The sequence below is a fragment of the Ascaphus truei genome, chromosome 17 (genome assembly GCF_040206685.1).
Source record: "Ascaphus truei isolate aAscTru1 chromosome 17, aAscTru1.hap1, whole genome shotgun sequence".
Lineage (NCBI taxonomy): Eukaryota > Metazoa > Chordata > Amphibia > Anura > Ascaphidae > Ascaphus > Ascaphus truei.
This window is the reverse complement of record NC_134499.1, coordinates 20,152,583-20,176,863: the sequence shown is the minus strand read 5'-3', so window position 1 is coordinate 20,176,863 and position 24,281 is coordinate 20,152,583. Positions and strand designations below refer to the sequence as shown.

At 54.9% G+C, this 24,281-nt stretch overlaps 1 protein-coding gene across 1 annotated transcript in view; it reads right to left on the bottom strand.

Moving 5' to 3' along the window:
• Positions 1-3,192: 3,192 nt before the first annotated feature.
• The window catches only part of TEX264 (testis expressed 264, ER-phagy receptor), a 34,530-nt gene continuing 13,441 nt past the window's right edge, over positions 3,193-24,281 (bottom strand). Inside the window, exons 2-4 of the mRNA XM_075574208.1 lie at positions 20,966-21,187; positions 6,430-6,586; positions 3,193-3,750 (exon numbers count right to left, since the gene is read on the bottom strand). Of these exons, the coding sequence (XP_075430323.1) occupies positions 3,470-3,750; positions 6,430-6,586; positions 20,966-21,187 (660 nt within the window). The 3' untranslated portion in view covers positions 3,193-3,469. The remainder of the gene's footprint in view (positions 3,751-6,429; positions 6,587-20,965; positions 21,188-24,281) is intronic.

The following is a 24,281-nucleotide window of genomic DNA, read 5'->3' as shown; positions in this document are numbered from 1 at the left end:
CCCCTACCCTAACCACTAAAACCCCTAAAGTTTACCCCTAACTTAAAACTTACCTTATAGTAGAAGCAGCCGGCGGCATAGGGTCCAGCGGTGGATCGGCAGCGGTGGAGGGTCCCTCTGTGGTAAAACGCGGGCGGGGACTTACACACACAAACACACACAAACACACTCAACACAGTATACTTACGAAAAGCATGCAGCAAGTGCACGCGCGTTCGCATAGGCACGCACGGCCGCATGCAGTATATAACAGTCCTTACACAACACACCCGGGCATCTATATCTCACACATTACACATCACACCCGGGCATCTATGTCTCACACATTACACAACACACCGAGCATCTATATCTCACTCATTACACAACACACCCGGGCATCTATGTCTCACACATTACACAACACACGAGCATCTATATCTCACACATTACACAACACACCCGGGCATCTATATCTCACACATTACACAACACACCCGGGCATCTATATCTCACACATTACACAACACACCCGGGCATCTATATCTCACACATTACACATCACACCTGGGCATCTATATCTCACACATTACACAACACACCCGGGCATCTATATCTCACACATTACACAACACACCCGGGCATCTATATCTCACACATTACACAACACACCCGGGCATCTATATCTCACACATTACACAACACACCCGGGCATCTATATCTCACACATTACACATCACACCCGGGCATCTATATCTCACACATTACACAACACACCCGGGCATCTATATCTCACACATTACACAACACACCCGGCATCTATATCTCACACATTACACAACACACCCGGGCATCTATGTCTCACACATTACACAACACACCCGGGCATCTATGTCTCACACATTACACATCACACCCGGGCATCTACAGTAACGAGAAAAAGTTTGTGAACCACTTAGGATTTTCACGTATTTCAAACCTAAAAGGTTATTAGATCTTAATCTAACTCCTAATAATAGTGTCACAACGTGTTTCCAAACACCTGTATGGTGAAGACCAAACGCACACACTTTCTGATCTTTATATAGGGTGGGGCCTCCCAAACTCACACACTTTCTGATCTTTATATAGGGTGGGGCCTCCCAAACTCACACTTTCTGATCTTTATATAGGGTGGGGCCTCCCAAACTCACACACTTTCTTATCTTTATATAGGGTGGGGCCTCCCAAACTCACACACTTTCTGATCTTTATATAGGGTGGGGCCTCCCAAATTCACACACTTTCTGATCTTTATATAGGGTGGGGCCTCCCAAACGCACACACTTTCTGATCTTTATATAGGGTGGGGCCTCCCAAACACACACACTTTCTGATCTTTATATAGGGTGGGGCCTCCCAAACGCACACACTTTCTGATCTTTATATAGGGTGGGGCCTCCCAAACGCACACACTTTCTGATCTTTATATAGGGTGGGGCCTCCCAAACGCACACACTTTCTGATCTTTATATAGGGTGGGGCCTCCCAAACGCACACACTTTCTGATCTTTATATAGGATGGGGCCTCCCAAACTCACACACTTTCTGATCTTTATATAGGGTGGGGCCTCCCAAACGCACACACTTTCTGATCTTTATATAGGGTGGGGCCTTCCAAACGCACACACTTTCTGATCTTTATATAGGGTGGGGCCTCCCAAACGCACACACTTTCTGATCTTTATATAGGGTGGGGCCTCCCAAACGCACACACTTTCTGATCTTTATATAGGGTGGGGCCTCCCAAACTCACACCTAAAGATCTACCAAATTATTTAAACACCTGATTCTAATTATCTCCTTTAATTTAGCTGATAAAACCAGGGTTTCACTGACCCTTAAGTACTCATTGTTTGTCTAATTCATACATTATTTTTTGTTACAAAAGACATGGAATTGGTTAATATAATCCTATTGGATATTTAAGAAAACACTGGTTTTGATTCAAGGTTACCTTGGAAAAACTATGGAATTTCCGTAATTATTATTGGAGTTCACAAACGTATTCTCGCCACTGTAGATCTCACACTTTACACAGCACACCCGGGCATTTACAGCTCACACATTACACAACACACCCGGGCATTTACAGCTCACACATTACACAACACACCCGGGCATTTACAGCTCACACATTACACAATACACCCGGCAATCTATATCTCACTAACACACCCGGGCATCTATATCTCACTTACACACCCGGGCATCTATATCTCACTAACACACCCGGGCATCTATATCTCACTTACACACCCGGGCATCTATATCTCACACATTACACAGCACAGCCGGGCATTTACAGCTCACACATTACACAACACACCCGGCAATCTATACCTCACTAACACACCCGGGCATCTACATCTCACTTACACACCCGGGCATCTATATCTCACACATTACACAGCACACCCGGGCATTTACAGCTCACACATTACACAATACACCCGGCAATCTATATCTCACTAACACACCCGGGCATCTATATCTCACTTACACACCCGGGCATCTATATCTCACTAACACACCCGGGCATCTATATCTCACTTACACACCCGGGCATCTATATCTCACACGGTACTGAGCTGTTTTAAGGCCTCCATAGAGACCAAGTTACATTATACACAGAGTTCACCTATAGAGGAATTGCTGGTTACATTACCTTTGACATAGTGGTTACACTGAGTCCACAGTTATCTTTCCTCAACATTGCAATATCCATTTACTATTTAGAATACCTGTATATGCAACAACGCAGCTTAATATATAGCGTTTGATCCACTATTAGCTATATATTTGGAACACAATTTGTTCACATAGTTACCGTGACACATTTGGGGATTTTATCTATGCACTGTTGTGCATTTTTATAGTGTCTTGTCGTTTTTTTACAGAATAACTATTAAAGTCTTTTTTATTTTATATTTGAGTGTGACCTTTTTGTAGTGTGTCCTACATCAGGATTTGGCTAAATATTCAGCCAGTTTTCAGTAGACAATATATCCAATTTGTCACCTACCTTGAGTGCAATTACAGGGGGCTGTTCATAATCTTTTGATTATTTGTGTGGTCTGATTATATAGGACGCGCAGTACCTGGGTATATATATATATATATATCACTGTATACAGCACATACCTGGGTGATTATATAGGAAGGCAGAGAGAGTTTAGTTTTCAGGTGTTTATTTAGAAACTCAGGGTTTATAATCCCGAGTGTAACAGATATCGCTACATACCCGTCCGGACCGGCTATACCTGCCAGACCGCTCTCCTATAAGGGGCCGGAGGGGTGCTGCAGGGGTGAGCACAGAGGGAGGTGACATGTAAACGGTACGAGGGGACAGTCACTCCTCCCTTCTCTCCTACAAGGGGTCGGCAGGACTTCTATCACATGGACAGGTGATAAGGGTGGAGCACAGAGGGATGGACACACGAGACACCGGTCACTCTTCTCCTTGCTTCTTTTCCCATGACTCAGGCATCTTGCTCCACTTGTCATTAGTGTCCGGTTCTTCCTTACTGGACAGGTCGGAGGTCGTGACCCTTAAGCCACTGGCTTCTAAGTCCAGCTCTTCAAAGGAGGATCCGCTGGCTCCGGACTCACTGTGACTCCTCTCGCTGTCCATGGTCTCCCTGCGCTTGGCGTTCCCACTATCCGACGCCTCCTGGCTCTCAGACACCAACTCCAGGCTCAAGGTGCCCTCTGGGGACAGCGGGTCCAGCTCTGCATCAGAGGACAGGCACTCAGAGGGGCGCAAGCACACACAGGGTCACCGGCACACACAAGCACACACAGGGTCACCGGCACACACAATCACACACAGGGGCACACACACACACACACAGGGGCTCATGCATAGAGACATACACACAGAGAACACGGGCACACACACATAGGTAGGCACAGACACGCCTCCTGACACGGAGCAACATATGCAAGCACAGGGACACGGGCACACACATAGCGACTTGACAAGCACACACAGGGGCACCAGCACACACAAGCACACACAGGGGCACCATAACACACAGGGGCACCATCACAGACCAGCACACACGAGGCACCATCACACACAAGCACACACAGGGGCACCATAACACACACACAGGGGCACCGGCACACACAGGGGCACCATCACACACAATCACACACAGGGGCACCGGCATCCACAAGCACACACACACAATAAGGGGCACACACACACAATAAGGGGCACACACACACAATAAGGGGCACACACACACACAATCAGGGGCACACACACACAAACGAGCACTCAGAGGGACACACACACACACAATAAGGGGCACACACAATCAGGGGCACACACACACACACACACACAAACAAGCACTCAGAGGGGAGCAAGCACACACAAGGGCACCGGCACTCACAAGCACACACAGAGGCACACACACAGGAACTCATGCACAGAGACATACACACATAGATACATACACAGATAACACGGGCACACACATAGGTAGGCACAGACACGCTTCCTGACACAGAGCAACATATGCACGCACAGGGACACGGGCACACACATAGTGACTTAACAAGCACACAGGGGCACCGGCACACACAAGCACACACAGGGGCACACACACACAATCACACACAGGGGCACCATCACACACAAGCACACACAGGGGCACATACACAGGGACATACATACATACACAGAGACTCATGCACAGAGATATACACACAGAGAACACGGGCAAACACACATAGGTAGGCACAGACACGCCTCCTGACACACAGAGAGCAACGTGATAAGCACATGCATCTTGACACAGAGCAACATATGCACGTCCAGGGACACGGGCACACACATAGCGACTTGACAAGCACACAGACGCACCAGGACATGGGCACATACACAGGTATACACATCACACAGACACACACATATACTGACACAGGGACAGTGAGCACAGTCTCTCTCACACATAGTCTCCCTCACACACTCCTCTCCTCTCCTCTACTCTCCCCCCCCCCCCCCCACACACACACACACACACTCTACTCTCTCCTTCCTCTCTCCCTCCCCTCCCTCCCCTCACGCAGGTGCACCACCATCCCCTCATGCAGAGCATAACATGCAATTTTTTTTACCCCAGCCCTGGCGTGCGTCAGCTCCCAGCTGCTTAATAACACCCGCAGATAATAATAGGGGGAGAGGATAAGATGAAGGGTGTCAGCTCTGAGTCCTGCCCCCCGCCTGCACGTACACAAAATCAGTGCCACGCACACTGTCTGCCAGGACAAGTAATGACCTTGGCTGCCAGGGTGTGCCCGGAGCTGGGGGGGCAGAGGGTGATGGTGACAGTGACAGTCAGTGATAAAGCTCCGGGGAGTCAGTAAGTGCAAAATAATGTTAATTGTGGCCGACACAGCTCTACTGACAAGGCTTGCCCCCCAGATGTCACACCCCTTACACCCCACACTGCAAGAGACCACGTGCCCCCCAGATGTCACACCCCTTACTCCCCACACTGCAAGAGACCACCTGCCCCCCAGATGTCACACCCCTTACTCCCCACACTGCAAGAGACCACGTGCCCCCCAGATGTCACACCCCTTACTCCCCACACTGCAAGAGACCACGTGCCCCCCAGATGTCACACCCCTCACTCCCCACACTGCAAGAGACCACGTGCCCCCCAGATGTCACGCCCCTTACTCCCCACACTGCAAGAGACCACGTGCTCCCCGACTGTCACACCCCTTACTCCCCACACTTCAAGAGACCACGTGCTCCCCGGACCCCGACTGTCACACCCTTTCTCCCCACACTGCAAGAGACCACGTGCTCCCCGACTGTCACGTCCCTCAACCCTCACAACGCAATAGGCCACGTGCTCCCCGACTGTGACGTCCCTCACCTCCCACACCGCAAGACGCCACGTGCTCCCCGACTGTCACGTCCCTCATCCCCCACACCGCAAGAGGCCACATGCATCCCGACTGTGACGTCTCTCACCTTCTACACCGCAAGAGACCACTTGCTCCTCAACCAGCCATGTCCCTCACACCTCCCATTGCAGAGGCCACATGCCACGCATTCTGACACGTCACTCCCTCCCACAGTATACAAGCCTGCGCAAACACACAGTATACACGCCTGCGCGCGTGCACACACACAGTATACACGCATGCGCGCGCACACACAGTATACACAACTGTACACACACAGTATACACGCCTGCGTGCGCACACAGTATACACAACTGTACACACACAGTATACACGCCTGCGCACACACACAGTATACACGCCTGCGTGCGCACACAGTATACACAACTGTACACACACAGTATACACGCCTGCGCACACACACAGTATACACGCCTGCGCGCACACACAGTATACACGCCTGCGCGCACAAACACCGACCTGTGGGCTCGGGCAGAACCTCCTCCCCTCGCTCCTTCCTCAGAATCTCCTTCATCTCGGGCACGTAGAAGTCCTCCTGGCGAGACAGTGGGCACATGAAGATGATCTTGTCCCCCTTGTAGATCTCCACATACGGGTGAGCGCACAACTTCCTCTCCTGTCGAGGGATCACACAATGTCAACCCCCCCACAGAACATGTCACCCTCCCACAGAACACGTCACCCTCCCACAGAACACGTCACCCTCCCACAGAACACGTCACCCTCCCACAGAACACGTCACCCTCCCACAGAACACGTCACCCTCCCACAGAACACGTCATCCTTCCACAGAACACGTCACCCTCCCACAGAACACGTCATAACCCCACAGAATACGTCATCCTTCCACAGAACACGCCACCCTCCCACAGAACATGTCACCCTCCCACAGACCACGTCACCCTCCCACAGAACACGTCACCCTCCCACAGACCACGTCACCCTCCCACAGACCACGCCACCCTCCCACAAAACACGTTATCCTCCCACAGAACACGTCACCCTCCCACAGAACACGTCATCCCCCCACAGAACACGTCACCCTTCCACAGAACACGTCACCCTTCCACAGAACACGTTACCCTACCACAGAACACGTCATCCTCCCACAGAACACGTCACCCTCCCACAGAACACGTCACCCTCCCACAGAACACGTCACCCTCCCACAGAACATGTCACCCTCCCACAGAACACGTCATCCCCCCACAGAACACGTCACCCTCCCACAGAACACGTCACCCTCCCACAGAACACGTCATCCCCCCACAGAACACGTCACCCTCCCACAGAACACATCACCCTTCCACAGAAAACACGTCACTCTTCCACAGAAAACACGTCACCCTCCCAAAGAAAACCCGTCACCCTCCCACAGAAAACACGTCACCCTCCCACAGAACACGTCACCCTCCCACAGAACACGTCACCCTCCCACAAAACACGTCACCCTCCCACAAAACACGTCACCCTCCCACAGAACACGTCACCCTCCCACAGAACACGCCACCCTCAAACAGAACACGCCACCCTCCCACAGAACACGCCACCCTCCCACAGAACACGTCACCCTCCCACAAAACACGCCACCCTCCCACAGAACACGCCACCCTCCCACAGAACACATCACCCTCCCACAGAACACGCCACCCTCCCACAGAACACGCCACTCTCCCACAGAACACGTCACCCTCCCACAGAACACGCCACTCTCCCACAGAACACGTCACCCTCCCACAGAACACGCCACTCTCCCACAGAACACGTCACCCTCCCACAGAACACGCCACTCTCCCACAGAACACGCCACCCTCCCACAGAACACGCCACCCTCCCACAGAACACGCCACCCTCCCACAGAACACATCACCCTCCCACAGAACACATCACCCTCCCACAGAACACGCCACCCTCCCACAGAACACGCCACTCTCCCACAGAACACGTCACCCTCCCACAGAACACGCCACCCTCCCACAGAACACGTCACCCTCCCACAGAACACGTCATCCCCCCACAGAACACGTCATCCCCCCACAGAACGGGAAGGGAGTAATGTGACAAGACGGGTCCCGTTTCTGTTCTGCATACAATAAGGAATCCGTGTATCCGGCGGTAATTCCGGGCTTGTGTGTATATGGGGGAAGGGGTCCTCCAGGCTGGCGGGTGGGGGGTGACTATCTGCAATGCCATCTTAAGGCATGGACGGACCTTCCAAGTGCCCCCTACCTTCTAATACACTAAAAGCGAGATGGGCTAAGCACAGAATGCCTAAATCTGGCCCCCTACCCAAGGACTTTGCTTGCTATATTTCTGTGGTATACGGAATACCAATTGCTAGAATGTTCTAAACTAGAAGTGTCCATAATATGCTAGAATGTTCTATAGCTCTGCAGTTGCTGCTTCAACCAAGAGCGCTTTATTCTTGATGACAATCGAATCAGATATAACTCTTAAAACCGAATTTGATGAGGTCATTTGTGACTTTGCACATAAACACAGAAAAAGACACGCAGAGAAATAAAATGTTTGTGTTTTTAGTAATAGTTGCCAAATTTCAATAAATGTTTCAATGTTCAATAAAAATATACGGTACTTTCCTGTTATCCGAAAAGTAATCCTAAATTTGGGGGCTCTAGGATTAAGCGTGTGGGTTTGTATAGCAGGACAAACAAACAAACTTTCTGACTTATAGTATTATTTATATATATATATATATATATATATATATATATATATATATATATATACTATATATATATATATATAGTGCGTGTACATATATATGTGTGTGTGTGTGTGTGTGTGTGTGTGTGTGTGTGTGTGTGTGTGTGTGTGTGTGTGTGTGTGTGTGTGTGTGTGTGTGTGTGTGTGTGTGTGTGTGTGTGTGTGTGTGTGTGTGTAAATAGGTGCGTGTGTGAGTGTTTAAATATATATGTGTGTATTTATATATACATGTGGTTGTGTGTGTATGTGAGGGCGGCTGGCACTGTGTGTGTGTGTATGGAAGACTGGCACTGTGTGTGTGTGTATGGAAGACTGGCACTGTGTGTGTGTGTATGGAAGACTGGCACTGTGTGTGTGTGTATGGAAGACTGGCACTGTGTGTGTGTGTATGGAAGACTGGCACTGTGTGTGTGTGCATGCATATAAAACGCGTATATATGTGTGTGTGTGTTATTTATATATATATATATAAATATATATAATGCGTGTATGTGTATATGTATGTGTGCATGTGGGGGGGGGGGGGTCTCCTCCTCCTCCCCCCAGCTCCCTCAAGGCATAATTACAGTAGGCAGCCATGCTGCGCCCCACGGTGATGCCAGCGCTGTCTCGCTGGGAGAGGGGAAGCTCAGACCTCTCATTAGAAGGCCCCCCCGCTCAGCCACTGACACACAGGGGCTCAGGACTGAGGGGGAGCCGGCAAAGGGGGCAGAGCAAGACAAAGATTTGAAGTAGCAGAACAAAAGGAGTGGTGTCCAAATATTATACAGGTTATTCAATCATATGCTGAGAGAAAGAGCAAGCACAACTTCCTTCGTCAGGGGCATGGGGGCAGAGGAGCAAAGGATGCCAAGAAACTGTGTGTGAGTGAGGCTGGCACTGTGTGTGTGTGTGTGTGTGTGTGTGTGTGTGTGTGTGTGTGTGTGTGTGTGTGTGTGTGTGTCCGGCACTGTGTATGTGTGTGTGTGAGAAAAGCCGGTACTGTGTGTGTGTGTGTGTGTGTGTGTGTGTGTGTGTGTGTGTGTGTGTGTGTGTGTGTGTGTGTGTGTGTGTGTGTGTGTGTATGTGTGGCCGGTACGGTGTGAGTGTGAGGGAAGCCGGTACTGCCTGTGTGTGTGCACAAGTGAGGCTAGCACTGTGTGTGTGTGTTTGTGTGTTTGAGGAAGGCCGGCACTGCGTGTCTGTGTGTATGAGGGAGGCCGGCACTGCGTGTGTGTGAAGGAGGGAGGCACCGTTTGTGTCAATGTGTGAGGGAGGCCGGCACTGCGTGTGTGTGTGTGTGAGCGAGTCCAGCACTGCGTGTGTGTGAGGGAGTCCGGCACTGTGTGTGTGTGAGGGAGGCCAGCACTGCCTGTGTGTCCGCGAGGGAGGCTGGCAATGCGTGTGTGTGAGGGAGGCTGGCACTGCGTGTGTGTGTGAGGGAGGCTGGCACTGCGTGTGTGTGTGAGGGAGGCTGGCACTGCGTGTGTGTGTGAGCGAGGCCAGCACAGTGTGTGAGCGAGGCCAGCACAGTGTGTGTGCGAGGGAGATCGGTACTGCATGTGTGTGAGTGTGTGTGTGTGTCTGAGGGAGGCTGGCACTGTGTGTGTATGTGAGGGAGGCTGGCACTGTGTGGTGTATGTGAGGGTGGCTGGCACTGTGTGTGTATGTGAGGGAGGCTGGCACTGTGTGGTGTATGTGAGGGAGGCTGGCACTGTGTGTGTATGTGAGGGAGGCTGGCACCCGGTGTGTGTGTGTGTGTGTGTGTGTGTGTGTGTGTGTGTGTGTGTGTGTGTGTGTGTGTGTGTGTGTGTGTGTGTGTGTGTGTGTGTGTGTGTGTGTAAGGGAGGCTGGCACCGGGTGTGTGTGTTGGAGGCTGGCACTGTGTGTGTGTGTGAGGGAAACTGGCACTGTGTGTGTGCGAGGGAGGTTGGCACTGTGTGTGTGTGAAGGAGGTTGGCACTACCTGTGTCTGGGGGGGGCTGGCACTGTGTGCGTGCCTGTGTGTGAGGGAGGCTGGCACTGCGTGTGTATGTGTGTGAGGGAGGCCGGTACTGCCTGTGTGTTTGTACGCATGAGGGAAGCTGGCACTGTGTGTGAGGGAGGCTGGCACTGCGTGTGTGAGCGAGGCCAGCACTGACTGTGTGTACGCGAGGTAGGCCGGCACTAGGTGTGTGTGTGTGTGTGTGTGAGGAAGGCTGGTACTGCCTGTGTGTGTGAGGAAGGCTGGTACTGCCTGTGTGTGTGAGGAAGGCTGGTACTGCCTGTGTGTGTGAGGAAGGCTGGTACTGCCTGTGTGTGTGAGGAAGGCTGGTACTGCCTGTGTGTGTGAGGAAGGCTGGTACTGCCTGTGTGTGTGAGGAAGGCTGGTACTGCCTGTGTGTGAGAGGGAGGCCGGTACTGCCTGTATGTGTGTGTGCGCATGAGGGAAGCTGGCACTGTGTGTGTGTGTGAGGGAGGCTGGCACTGCGTGTGTGTGTGAGGGAGGCTGGTACTGCCTGTGTGTGAGAGGGAGGCCGGTACTGCCTGTATGTGTGTGTGCGCATGAGGGAAGCTGGCACTGTGTGTGTGTGTGAGGGAGGCTGGCACTGCGTGTGTGTGTGAGGGAGGCTGGTACTGCCTGTGTGTGAGAGGGAGGCCGGTACTGCCTGTATGTGTGTGTACGCATGAGGGAAGCTGGCACTGTGGTGTGTGTGTGAGGGAGGCTGGCACTGCGTGTGTGTGAGGGAGCCCAGCACTGACTGTGTGTACGCGAGGGAGGCTGGCACTGTGCGTGTGTGAGGGATGCCGGTACTGCCTGTGTGTGTGTCTGTGTGTTCGTGAGGAAGGCTGGCACTGTGTGTGTGAGGGAGATTGGCACTGTGTATCTGTGTGTGTGAGCGAGGCCGGCACTGCGTGTGTGTGTGAGGAGGCTGGCACTGTGTGTGAGGGAGGCTGGTACTGTGTGTGTGTGAGGGAGGCAGCCACTGTGTGTGAGGGAGGCTGGCACTGTGTGTGAGGGAGGCTGGAACTGTGTGTGTGTGAGGGAGGCTGGCACTGTGTGTGAGGAGGCTGGCACTGTGTGTGTGTGTGAGGGAGGCTGGCACTGTGTGTGTGTATGTGAGGGAGGCTGGCACTGTGTGTGAGGGAGGCTGGCACTATGTGTGAGGGAGGGAGGCAGGCACTGTGTGCGTGTGTGCGAGGGAGCTTGGCACTGTGTGTGTGTGTGTACGAGGGAGGCTGGCACTGTGTGTGTGTGTATGTATAGAAGACTGGCACTGTGTGTGTGTGTGTGTGTGTGTGTGTGTGTGTGTGTGTGTGTGTGTGTGTGTGTGTGTGTGTGTGTGTGTGTGTGTGTGTGTGTGTGTGTGTGTGTAAGGAAGACTGGCACTACCTGTGTGTGTGTATGGAAGACTGGCACTACCTGTGTGTGAATGGAAGACTGGCACTACCTGTGTGTGTGTGTGTGTGTGTGTGTGTGTGTGTGTGTGTGTGTGTGTGTGTGTGTGTGTGTGTGTGTGTGTGTGTGTGCGCAAGGGAGGCTGGCACTGTGTGTGTGAGCCCAGTACTGCCTGTGTGTGTGTGCGCGAGGGAGGCTGGCACTGTGTGTGTGTGTGTGTGTGTGTGTGTGAGCCCAGTACTGCCTGTGTGTGTGTGTGCGCGCGAGAGCCAGACTGGCACGATGTGTGTGAGGGAGGCTGGCACTGTGTGTGTGTGTGAGGGAGGCTGGCACTGTGTGTGTGTGTGAGGAGGCTGGCACTGTGTGTGTGTGTGTGTGAGGGTGTGTTTGAGGGAGGCTGGCACTGGGTGTGTGTGTGAGAGAGGCTAGCACTGTGTGTGTGTGTGTGTGTGTGTGAGGGAGGCTAGCACTGCATGTGTGTGTGAGGGAGGCCGACACTGACTGCGTGTATGTGTGTGTGCAAGGGAGTCTGGTACTGTGTGTGTGTGTGAAGGAGGCTGGCACTGTGTGTGTGTGTGAGGCTGGCACCGGGTGTGTGTGAGGGAGGCTGGCAGTGTGTGTGTGTGTGTGTGTGTGTGAGGAGGCTGGCACCGGGTGTGTGTGTGAAGGAGGGCTGGCAGTGTGTGTGTGTGTTGGAGGCTGGCACTGTGTGTGAGTGCAAGGGAGGTTGGCAGTGTGTGTGTGTGTGAGGAGGCTGGCACCGGGTGTGTGTGTGAGGGAGGCTGGCAGTGTGTGTGTGTGTGTGTGTGTGTGTGTGTGAGGGAGGCTGGCACTGTGTGTGTGTGGAGGAGGCTGGCACCGGGTGTGTGTGTGAAGGAGGCTGGCAGTGTGTGTGTGGGGTTGGAGCTGGCACAGTGTGTGTATGGAAGACTGGCACTGTGTGTGTGTGTGTGTGTGTGTGTGTGTGTGTGTGTGTGGTGTGTGTGTGTGAGTTTGGCACTACCTGTGTGTGTGGGGGGGTTAGGCTGGCACTGTGTGTGTGTGTGTGTGTGTGTGTGTGTGACGGAGGCTGGCACAGTGTGTGTATGGAAGACTGGCACTGTGTGTGTGTGTGTGTGTGTGTGTGTGTGTGTGTGTGTGTGTGTGTGTGTGTGTGTGTGTGTGTGTGTGTGTGTGTGTGTGTGTGTGTGTGTGTGTGTGTGTGTGTGTGTGTGTGTGTGAGGCTGGCACTGTGTGTGTGCCTGTGTGTGAGGAGGCTGGCACTGTGTGTCGGTGTATATGTGTGTGTGTGTGTGTGTGTGTGTGGGGAAGCTGGCACTGTGTGTGTGTGTATGGAAGACTGGGACTGTGTTTGTGTGTGTGTTTCTGTATATGTGTGTGTGTGTGTGTGTGTGTGTGTGGGAGGCTGGCACTGTGTGTGTGTGTGTGTGTGTGTGTGTGTGTGTGTGTGTGTGTGTGTGTGTGTGTGTGTGTGTGTGTGTGTGTGTGTGTGTGTGAGGCTGGCACTATGTGTGTGTGTGTGTGGCCTTGCTCTGGATGTGTGTGTGTCTTGTGAAGCAGTTAGCACGCTTATTGGTGTTAATAAGATCACCAAAACCCCAGCAGTGCTCGCACTTTCATTCTGTACTACCACCCAAGCTCATGTCCAGCTGTTACATCACACACACCTACACACACACAGACACACTTGTACACAATGTGTGTGTGTGTGTATACACACACGCTGCTGCTGCAGCAGCTGCTCTCTCCTGCTCCCCGCGGAGCCGGCGCTGCGGAGACACCTCAACCTCCAGCAAACTCATTCAAATGTCATCCCTGGCTGGGCCTGAACTCATCCACATACTCATCCTGACAGGCCGAGAGACGGAGCCCCAGAACCCGCCCGGGCCCGCCGGGGGCAGAGCGACGCTCTGGCCGCGAACAGAGCCGGGAGCAACGCTCTGCAGCGGACAGAGCCGGGGAGCAACGCTCTGCAGCGGACAGAGCCAGGGAGCAACGCTCTGCAGCGGACAGAGCCGGGGAGCACGCTCTGCCGCGAACAGAGCCGGGGAGCCAACGCTCTGCAGCGGACAGAGCCAGGGAGCAACGCTCTGCAGCGGACAGAGCCGGGGAGCAACGCTCTGCCGCGAACAGAGCCAGGAGCAACGCTCTGCCGCGAACAGAGCGGGGAGCAACGCTCTGCCGCGAACAGAGCAGGGGGAGCGACGCTCTGCAGCGGACACAGCCAGGCGCTCTGCAGCGGACACAGCCAGGGAGCAACGCTCTGCCGCCAACAGAGCCGGGGAGCAACGCTCTGCCGCCAACAGAGCCGGGAGCAACGCTCTGCAGCGGACAGAGCCAGGGAGCAACGCTCTGCAGCGGACAGAGCCGGGGAGCAACGCTCTGCCGCCAACAGAGCCGGGGAGCGACGCTCTGCCGCCAACAGAGCCGGGGAGCGACGCTCTGCCGCGAACAGAGCCAGGGAGCGACGCTCTGCCGCGAACAGAGCCGGGGAGCACGCTCTGCAGCGGACAGAGCCGGGGAGCAACGCTCTGCAGCGGACAGAGCCAGGGAGCGACGCTCTGCAGCGGACAGAGCCGGGGAGCAACGCTCTGCAGCGGACAGAGCCGGGGAGCAACGCTCTGCAGCGGACAGAGCCAGGGTGCAATGCTCTGCCGCGAACAGAGCCGGGGAGCAACGCTCTGCCGCGAACAGAGCCGGGGAGCAACGCTCTGCAGCGGACAGAGCCGGGGAGCAACGCTCTGCAGCGGACAGAGCAGGGAGCAATGCTCTGCAGAGGACAGAGCCAGGGAGCAACGCTCTGTATTGGAGAGCCAGGGAGCAACGCTCTGTATTGGAGAGCCGGGGAGCAACGCTCTGCAGCGGAGAGAGCCGGGGAGCAATGTTCTGCGGCGGAGAGCCAGCGAGCAATGCTCTGCAGCGGACAGAGCCAGGGAGCAACGCTCTGCAGCGGACAGAGCCAGGGAGCAACGCTCTGCATCGGACAGAGCAGGGAGCAACGCTCTGCAACGGAGAGCCGGGGAGCAACGCTCTGCAGCGGAGAGCTGGGGAGAAACGTTCTGCAGCGGAGAGAGCCAGGGAGCAATGCTCTGCAGCGGAGAGCCGAGGAGCAAGATCTGCAGCGGAGAGCCAGCGAGCAATGCTCTGCAGCGGACAGAGCCAGGGAGCAACGCTCTGCAGCGGACAGAGCCAGGGAGCAACGCTCTGCATCGGAGAGCCGGGGAGCAACGCTCTGCAGCGGGGAGAGCCAGGGAGCAACCCTCTGCAGCAGAAAGAGCCAGGGAGCAACGCTCTGCAGCTGAGAAAACCGGCGAGCAACGCTCTGCAGCAGAGTGAACCAGCGAGCAATCCTCTGCAGCGGAGAGAGCCCGCGAGCAATCCTCTGCAGCGGAGAGAGCCAGGGAGCAACGCTCTGCAGCAAAGAGAGCCGGGGAGCAACGCTCTGCAGCGGAGTGAGCTGGCGAGCAACCCTCTGCAGCGGAGAGAGCCAGGGAGCAACGCTCTGCAGCAAAGGAAGCCAGGGAGCAACATTCTGCAACAGAGAGAACCGGCGAGCAACGCTCTGCAGCGGAATGAACCGGCGAGCAACGCTCTGCAGTGGAGAGAGCCGGGGAGCAATGCTCTGCAGCAGAGAGAGCCAGGGAGCAATGTTCTGCAGCGAAGAGAGCCGGGGAGCAACGCTCTGCAGTGGAGAGAGCCGGGGAGCAGCGCTCTGCAGCGGAAAGAGCCGGGGAGCAATGTTCTGCAGCGAAGAGAGCGGGGAGCAACGCACTGCAGCGGAGGGAGCCGGGGGGGCAACGCTCTGCAGCGGAAACCCGGGTAGCAACGCTCTGTAGCGCAGAGATCCGGGTAGCAAAGTTCTGCAGTGGAGAGAACAGGGGAGCAATGCTCTGCAGCAGAGAAAGCAGTGGAGTATTGCTCTGCAGCAGAGAGAGCAGGGGAGTAAAGCTCTGCAGCAGAGAGAGAGAGCAGGGGAGTAATGCTCTGCAGCCGAGAGTGCCGGGTAGCAATGCTCTGCAGCAGAGAGAGACGGGGAGCAACGCTCTGCAGCGGAAAGAGCTGGGGAGCAACGTGCTGCAGCGGAGAACAACACTGATGTGGGAAGCAGAGGGGGGTGGGAGGAGAGACGATCTGCAGAGGGGGGCAAAAGGGGGGGGACGCTGTGCAGAGGGGAGAGATGCTCTGCAGAGGGGAGCAGGAGGGGGGACACGCTATGCAGAAATTGGACAGACTGGAACAATGTCCAAAGCTTCCCCCTGGGAAGTGAGCCGGACAGAAGAGACCCCCCCTCCTTTTCCCAGGGGGGTTTCTTCTAAAAGCATCAAATCTTCCCCCTACATCCCCGAGGGAGGAGACGGCAATAATCAAATACTAAGGAGAGAGAGAAAGAGAGAGCAGGGCAGAGAGAGAGAGAGAGAGCGGGTAGAGAGCACGGGGCAGAGCGAGCACGAGAGAGCAGGACAGAGAGAGAGCGGGGCAGAGAGAGCGGGGCAGAGAGAGAGCGAGAGAGCGGAACAGAGAGAGAGCAGGGCAGAGAGAGAAAGAGAGAGCGCGGGGTCGAGAGAGCGGGGCAGAGAAAGCGCGAGAGAGCAGGACAGAGAGAGAGCGGGGCAGAGAGGAAAGCGGGGTTGAGAGAGAGCGGGGCAGAGAGAGAGTGGGGCAGAGAGAGCGGGGCAGAGAGAGAGAGGGGCAGAGAGAGAGAGGGGCAGAGAGAGAAAAGAGAGCGGGGCAGAGAGAGAAAAGAGAGCGGGCAGAGAGAGAAAAGAGAGCGGGGCAGAGAGAGAAAAGAGAGCGGGGCAGAGAGAGAGCGGGGCAGAGAGAGAGAGTGGGGCAGAGAGAGAGAGAGCGGTACAGAGAGAGCGGTGCAGAGAGAGAGCGGGCAGAGAGAGCGGGGGGCAGAGAGAGAAAGAGGGCAGGGCAGAAAGAGAAAGAGAGCGGGCAGAGAGAGAGAGAGAGGGCAGAGAGAGCACACAGAGAGAGAGCGGGGCAGAGAGAGAGAGCGGGGCAGAGAGAGAGAGCGGGCAGAGAGAGAGAGCGGGGCAGAGAGAGAGCGGGACAGAGAGAGAGCGGGGCAGAGAGAGAGCGGGGCAGAGAGAGAGAGAGGGGCAGAGAGAGAGCGGGGCAGAAAGAGAGAGAGCGGGGCAGAGAGAGAGAGAGCGGGGCAGAGAGAGAGAGAGCGGGGCAGAGAGAGAGAGAGCGGGGCAGAGAGAGAGAGAGAGTGGGGCAGAGAGAGAGAGAGAGCGGGGCAGAGAGAGAGAGCGGGGCAGAGAGAGAGAGCGGGGCAGAGAGAGAGAGATCGGGGCAGAGAGAGAGAGAGCGGGGCAGAGAGAGAGAGCGGGGCAGAGAGAGAGCGGGGCAGAGAGAGCGGGGCAGAGAGAGAGAGAGCGGGGCAGAAAGAGAGAGAGCGGGGCAGAGAGAGAGAGAGCGGGGCAGAGAGAGAGAGCGGGGCAGAGAGAGAGCGGGGCAGAGAGAGAGCGGGGCAGAGAGAGAGAGAGAGAGCGCGGGGCAGAGAGAGAGAGCGGGGCAGAGAGAGAGCGGGGCAGAGAGAGAGCGGGGCAGAGAGAGAGAGCGGGCACAGAGAGAGAGCGGGGCAGAGAGAGAGAGAGCGGGGCAGAGAGAGAGAGCGGAGCAGAGAGAGAGAGGGGCAGAGAGAGAGCGGGGCAGAGAGAGAGACCGGGGCAGAGAGAGCGGGGCAGAGAGAGAGAGCAGGGCAGAGAGCGCGGGTAAAGAAAACAGGAGGAGAGGGAGGGAGAGGGAGGAAGAGGGGGGGCAGAGATGGAGAGAAGAGGAGGGAGAGACCCTGGCTCCATACCTGCTGAGGGCAACGACCCAAAGCAGAGAGAACGCCGGCACAGACTGAGGCCAGCAGCCAAGAGACAGGCAAAGGAGAAGGAGAGAGCGCTTGTTCCCCCCCCCCCCCCTCTCTCTCTCGCCTCTTTGTCCTATCTCTCTCTTCCCCTTCTCTCTCTCTCTCCTTTCTCTCCCCCCCACTCCTTTTCCTGCTCCCCCCTTCCCTCCTTTCCCTTCTCTCTCTCCTTTCCCTTCTCCCCCCCTCCCTCCTATCCCCTTCTCCCCCCCTCCCTTCACCATTCTCTCACTTTCCCTCCTTTCCCCTTCTCTCCCCCCTCCTTTTTCTTGCACCCCTCCCCTTCCCTCTTTCCCCTCCTTTTCCCTTCTCTCTCTCTCCCTACTTTTACCTTATCCCCCCTCCCTCCTTTCCCCTTCTCTCTCCCTCTTTTCCATTTTCTCTCTCCCTCCTCTCCCCCATCCCTCCTATCCCCTCCTCTCCCCCCTCCCTCTCCTCTCTCTCCTTTCCTTCTCTCCCTCAGTCCAATCCCCTTCTCTCCCCCTACTATCCCCTTCTCTCCCCCCTCCAATCCCCTTCTCTCACCCTCCCTCATTTCCCCCTCTCTCACCCCTTCCCTCCTATCCCCTTCTCCCCCCGCCTTCCCCCCCCCCTCCCCCCCTTCCCTCCTATCCCCTTCTCCCCCCCTTCCCTCCTATCCCCTTCTCCCCCCTTCCCTCCTATCCCCTTCTCCCCCCTTCCTCCTATCCCCTTCTCCCCCTATCCCCTTCTCTCCCCCCTCGTTCTCCTTGCTCTTCCCTCCGTTTTCTCTCCTCTCTCTCCCCCTCCTTTTCCCTGCTCCCCCCCCCTCCTTTTCCCTTCTCTCTTGGTCTCAGATCTCATTTTCACTCAGTACAAACAGCAGTTGCCAATTTACAAGTTCCAGCTAGACCCAGTGAGTGAGACCCCCCCTTCCCCTGTATACAGAGAGTTCCTACTATACACAGAGTCCCCCAGGCCTCCCCTATATCTGCGTGCAGGGACGAGCATGTACACACAAAAGGTATAACGTGTGTGTACCTTTTGTAGGACACATGTACCTGTATATAACGTGTGCACCTGTACACGGAAAGGGGTAAACTCCGTGCCCAATGGGACCCGTCTGTCTGACACTGTGTCACCCCGCAGTGTGAGGTCCTGCTCCCCTTCTGTCACTGTGTCACCCCGCAGTGTGAGGCCCTGCTCCCCTTCTGTCACTGTGTCACCTCGCGGTGTGAGGACCTGCTCCCCTTCTGTCACTGTGTCACCCCGCAGTGTGAGGTCCTGCTCCCCTTCTGTCACTGTGTCACCCCGCAGTGTGAGGCCCTGCTCCCCTTCTGTCACTGTGTCACCCCGCAGTGTGAGGCCCTGCTCCCCTTCTGTCACTGTGTCACCTCGCGGTGTGAGGCTCTGCTCCCCTTCTGTCACTGTGTCACCCCGCGGTGTGAGGCCCTGCTCCCCTTCTGTCACTGTGTCACCCCGCAATGTGAGGCCCTGCTCCCCTTCTGTCACTGTGTCACCCCGCAGTGTGAGGTCCTGCTCCCCTTCTGTCACTGTGTCACCCCGCAGTGTGAGGTCCTGCTCCTTTTCTGTCACTGTGTCACCCCGCAATGTGAGGCCCTGCTCCCCTTCTGTCACTGTGTCACCCCGCGGTGTGAGGCCCTGCTCCCCTTCTGTCACTGTGTCACCCCGCGGTGTGAGGCCCTGCTCCCCTTCTGTCACTGTGTCACCCCGCAGTGTGAGGTCCTGCTCCTTTTCTGTCACTGTGTCACCCCGCAATGTGAGGCCCTGCTCCCCTTCTGTCACTGTGTCACCCTGCGGTGTGAGGCCCTGCTCCCCTTCTGTCACTGTGTCACCCCGCAGTGTGAGGCCCTGCTCCCCTTCTGTCACTGTGTCACCCTGCGGTGTGAGGCCCTGCTCCCCTTCTGTCACTGTGTCACCCTGCGGTGTGAGGCCCTGCTCCCCTTCTGTCACTGTGTGACCCCGCGTTGTGAGGCCCTGCTCCCCTTCTGTCACTGTGTCACCCTGCGGTGTGAGGCCCTGCTCCCCTTCTGTCACTGTGTCACCCCGCGGTGTGAGGCCCTGCTCCCCTTCTGTCACTGTGTCACCCCGCAATGTGAGGCCCTGCTCCCCTTCTGTCACTGTGTCACCCTGCGGTGTGATGCCCTGCTCCCCTTCTGTCACTGTGTCACCCTGCGGTGTGAGGCCCTGCTCCCCTTCTGTCACTGTGTCACCCCGCAATGTGAGGCCCTGCTCCCCTTCTGTCACTGTGTCACCCCGCGGTGTGAGGCCCTGCTCCCCTTCTGTCACTGTGTCACCCCGCAATGTGAGGCCCTGCTCCCCTTCTGTCACTGTGTCACCCCGCAGTGTGAGGTCCTGCTCCCCTTCTGTCACTGTGTCACCCCGCGGTGTGAGGCCCTGCACCCCTTCTGTCACTGTGTCACCCTGCGGTGTGAGGCCCTGCTCCCCTTCTGTCACTGTGTCACCCCGCAATGTGAGGCCCTGCTCCCCTTCTGTCACTGTGTCACCCCGCAGTGTGAGGCCCTGCTCCCCTTCTGTCACTGTGTCACCCCGCAGTGTGAGGCCCTGCTCCCCTTCTGTCACTGTGTCACCCTGCGGTGTGAGGCCCTGCTCCCCTTCTGTCACTGTGTCACCCTGCGGTGTGAGGCCCTGCTCCCCTTCTGTCACTGTGTCACCCTGCGGTGTGAGGCCCTGCTCCCCTTCTGTCACTGTGTCACCCGGCGGTGTGAGGCCCTGCTCCCCTTCTGTCACTGTGTCACCCTGCGGTGTGAGGCCCTGCTCCCCTTCTGTCACTGTGTCACCCTGCGGTGTGAGGCCCTGCTCCCCTTCTGTCACTGTGTCACCCCGCAATGTGAGGCCCTGCTCCCCTTCTGTCACTGTGTCACCCTGCAGTGTGAGGCCCTGCTCCCCTTCTGTCACTGTGTCACCCTGCGGTGTGAGGCCCTGCTCCCCTTCTGTCACTGTGTCACCCTGCGGTGTGAGGCCCTGCTCCCCTTCTGTCACTGTGTCACCCTGCGGTGTGAGGCCCTGCTCCCTTCTGTCTGCCCCTCAGTGTCTCACGTCACCTTGACGTAGCTCTCCAGCGCTGGGTGCACACGGGTGGTGGCAAGCTGTATAGAGAAGGGTGTGGTATAAGGGAAGGTGGCCATGACTGCGTGGCTGATATCAGGGAAGGCGCAGAACTTGAATCCGTGTTTACGGAAGATTCGGACGTGATCAGGAAGCGGCTTTTCCTCTCCCTCGCTGACGATACTGCCCACCATGTACCTGCAGAACTCCACGGGGACCTGGGGACAGAGAGGTGACATCAGGTAACATACTGCCCATATATATGTGTGAGTGAGAGGTACACGCGCTCTGAGAATCTCACACAAGTATGGAAAATGGAAAGGAAGAAGCAAGCATTTAGTTTCTCAAAGTCAGAAGGGACGGAGGCATCATACAGTATAAGAATTATAAGGAATGTAACAAAAGTTGTAAAAGGGCAATCAAATTAGCAAAAAATGGATAATGAAAAAAGGATTGCAATAGAAAGTAAGATCGGCCATAAAAAGTTCTTTAAGTACCTTAATAACAAAATAATCAGAAAATATAGGACCCTTTCAGTGTGAGATGGGCAGGCAGATTATTGGAGATAAGGGGAAAGCAGGTGTATTAAGCAAATGTTTTGCCTCTGTATTACCAGGGAAGAATCAATTGCAATAGCAGTGTCATAGGAGGAAGCTACAACCTCTATATTAACGAACAATTGGTTAACTGAGGAACAAATTCATGGGTGGCTTGATAAAATTATAACAGCCTGGGAATTACAGACCTGTAACCCTGACATCAATAGTGAGGAAGCTACTTGAAGGTTTAGTATGCGATAATATTCAGGAATACCTAATGGAAAACAACATTATTAATAATACAGATCAACCCCGTTATAGCGCGATCCACTACAACGCGGATCCACATATAACACGGTGTGAGCGTGGCTCCCGTTTAAAATGTTTTATTTGGGGGGGGGGGGGGGGGGAGAAACGTCCAGGATTTGCCAAGAGGATTGTCCGGCTACACAAACACACACACACACACACCGTCCCCTCAGTCTGTCACTGTTACACACACACACCTCTCCCTCCCTGTACTTCCGCTGGGGGGGAGGAGAAAAGGGAGCTGGTTCCCGCCCGGCTTCTCCGGACTACGTGAGATCCTAACCCCGCCCCTCCCCCCAATCACAGACTCACAGCTTCACTGCACAGCACACAGATCAGCTGCTGCTGCAGATGCCGGGCAGTGCTGCGGGGGGGGGGGGGGCTGCTGCTGTGATGCCGGGCAGTGCTGCGGGGGGGGGGGGGGGGCTGCTGCTGTGATGCCGGGCAGTGCTGCGGGGGGGGGGGGGGGCTGCTGCTGTGATGCCGGCTTCTTGAGAGCTGGGGGAGTTATCCCAGCTCTCCCCCTTCGGTGGACGCTGAATCCCTGATCGTGGCGGCCATTTTATTTAAATCGCAATTCCGGTTATAACACGGTCTCATTCTGTGGCCCCCGAGCACCGCGTTATAACGAGGTTTAGCTGTAGTAAGCAGGAATTTAGACCAGGGCAATGCAGTTGATATGGTCTACTTAGATGTTGCAAAGGCTTTTGATACTGTTCCACACAAGAGTTAGTGTACAAAATAAAACAAAATGGCTAAACAACAGAGAGTTGTAATACAAAAGAGGAAAAAAATATATATTGGAAGCGCAGTCAATGAGGTAATGGTAAAAATAAACACCTTTATATTGAATTGTGTCCCTAAGATCACAAACAGTAACAACAGAAATCACATTTAAATCAAAGAATAGCAATAGTAAAAATCAAATAGATAATGGTGTGCAAATAAAGCAAGTTCCTGCTCGTTGAATCTCAGAGGGGTTACATAAGGATTGTCCTGGCTTGTGATCCCTGACAAAGCCATTCATTGGTGAAAGGCGTAGGAGGAGGAGCCTAGGGTCTGCGCTCTCATCTGGTGTAGTGGAGTGAAGCAAGCAGTACAGCAACTTGGGTCTGTGATAGCGGCACCTGCCATTGGCTTGTTTGCCTGCCCATCTGACAGCATCACTGCGGAGGAGGATCGGAGGAGGATTGGCATAGCCCAGAGACAACCGGGAAGGGTCAGTGCGTCATATCCGGAAGTGACGTCAGACCCGGACACCCGGCGGGCTGTGCGGTGCCAGCTACTTTCCCATCGTGACCGGAGAGGTTGTTGTTTGGAGAGAACCATCGGACCCCCCACGAAAACATCAGTGGATTTAGGGTGAGCACACTGAGCATTGGCTCAACCCTCGGGTACCCCTCTCAACCAACATATGCCCTGACGTTTTACGTTTTCATCTCGGGGCAATCTCCTGGGTCCTAAGGACTCTGATCTCAAGCCAGGACCATCCTGATCCCCTCTGAGATTCAACGAGCAGGAACTTGCTTTATTTGCACACCATTATCTATTTGATTTTTGCTATTCTTTGAGTTAAATGTGATTTCTGTTGTTACTGTTAGTGATCTTAGGGACACTATTCAATATAAAGGTGTTTATTTTTACCATTACCTCATTGACTGCGCTTCCAATATATATATTTTTTCCTCTTTTGTATCACCTCATCAGGGACTGGGGTTCCTTGTTTAGGAAGCTACGATATCAATTGGGTTTTGGTTTTCTAACACATTTATCATTACAATTTTTGCCAGACCTTCATGCTCCGGATTGGTTCATGTCACATGATTTATTGTATATTCAATTATTATTAAGATCTAGTCCTTTATTTTAAGTTGCATCTTTATTTGGCGCACTCCAATTATTTTCCTTTTTTGCTTTTGCTTCAGAGAGTTGTAATAAATGGAGCTTTTTCAGGTTTGGCTCAAGTTGTGTCAGGAATCCACTCCCGGCTTTGGCTGGAGCCCATCAATTCGGAGCTTTGCAGGTTCCAGACAATCTATTCCCTGCTTCTGCAATCACCTGCCTCCTGCTGCCTCCTGTGCAGCTCTGGCCCGATTGGCCTCCTGTGCTATTTAGTGCCTGCCCCGCCCTCAGGAAGTTGCTGGACATAGACTTTGCAATCCAAGTTGCAAGTGACTGTGCTTGTCACAGACTCCCTGTTTGGCCTGCTAGGCCTCCTTGTGCCTGGTATCCTGCTTCCAGTCCCCTGCTTCACAAGGCCTTCTTGCTTAGCAGCCCCGGTGCTGCTTCCCTTGTTCCTGGCAGACTTCGCCGCTGTGCTGAAGCGGCTACGCTGGTGTCCCCAGTGTTTCCTGTGGCATGTCTGCACCCCTGGTTCCTGTGGCCTTCCTGTTGGCAGTTCCTGTTCCCAGTGGTCTCCACCACTCTCGGCTGTACTCGGCTAGGGGGTGCCGTTTTGGGCTGA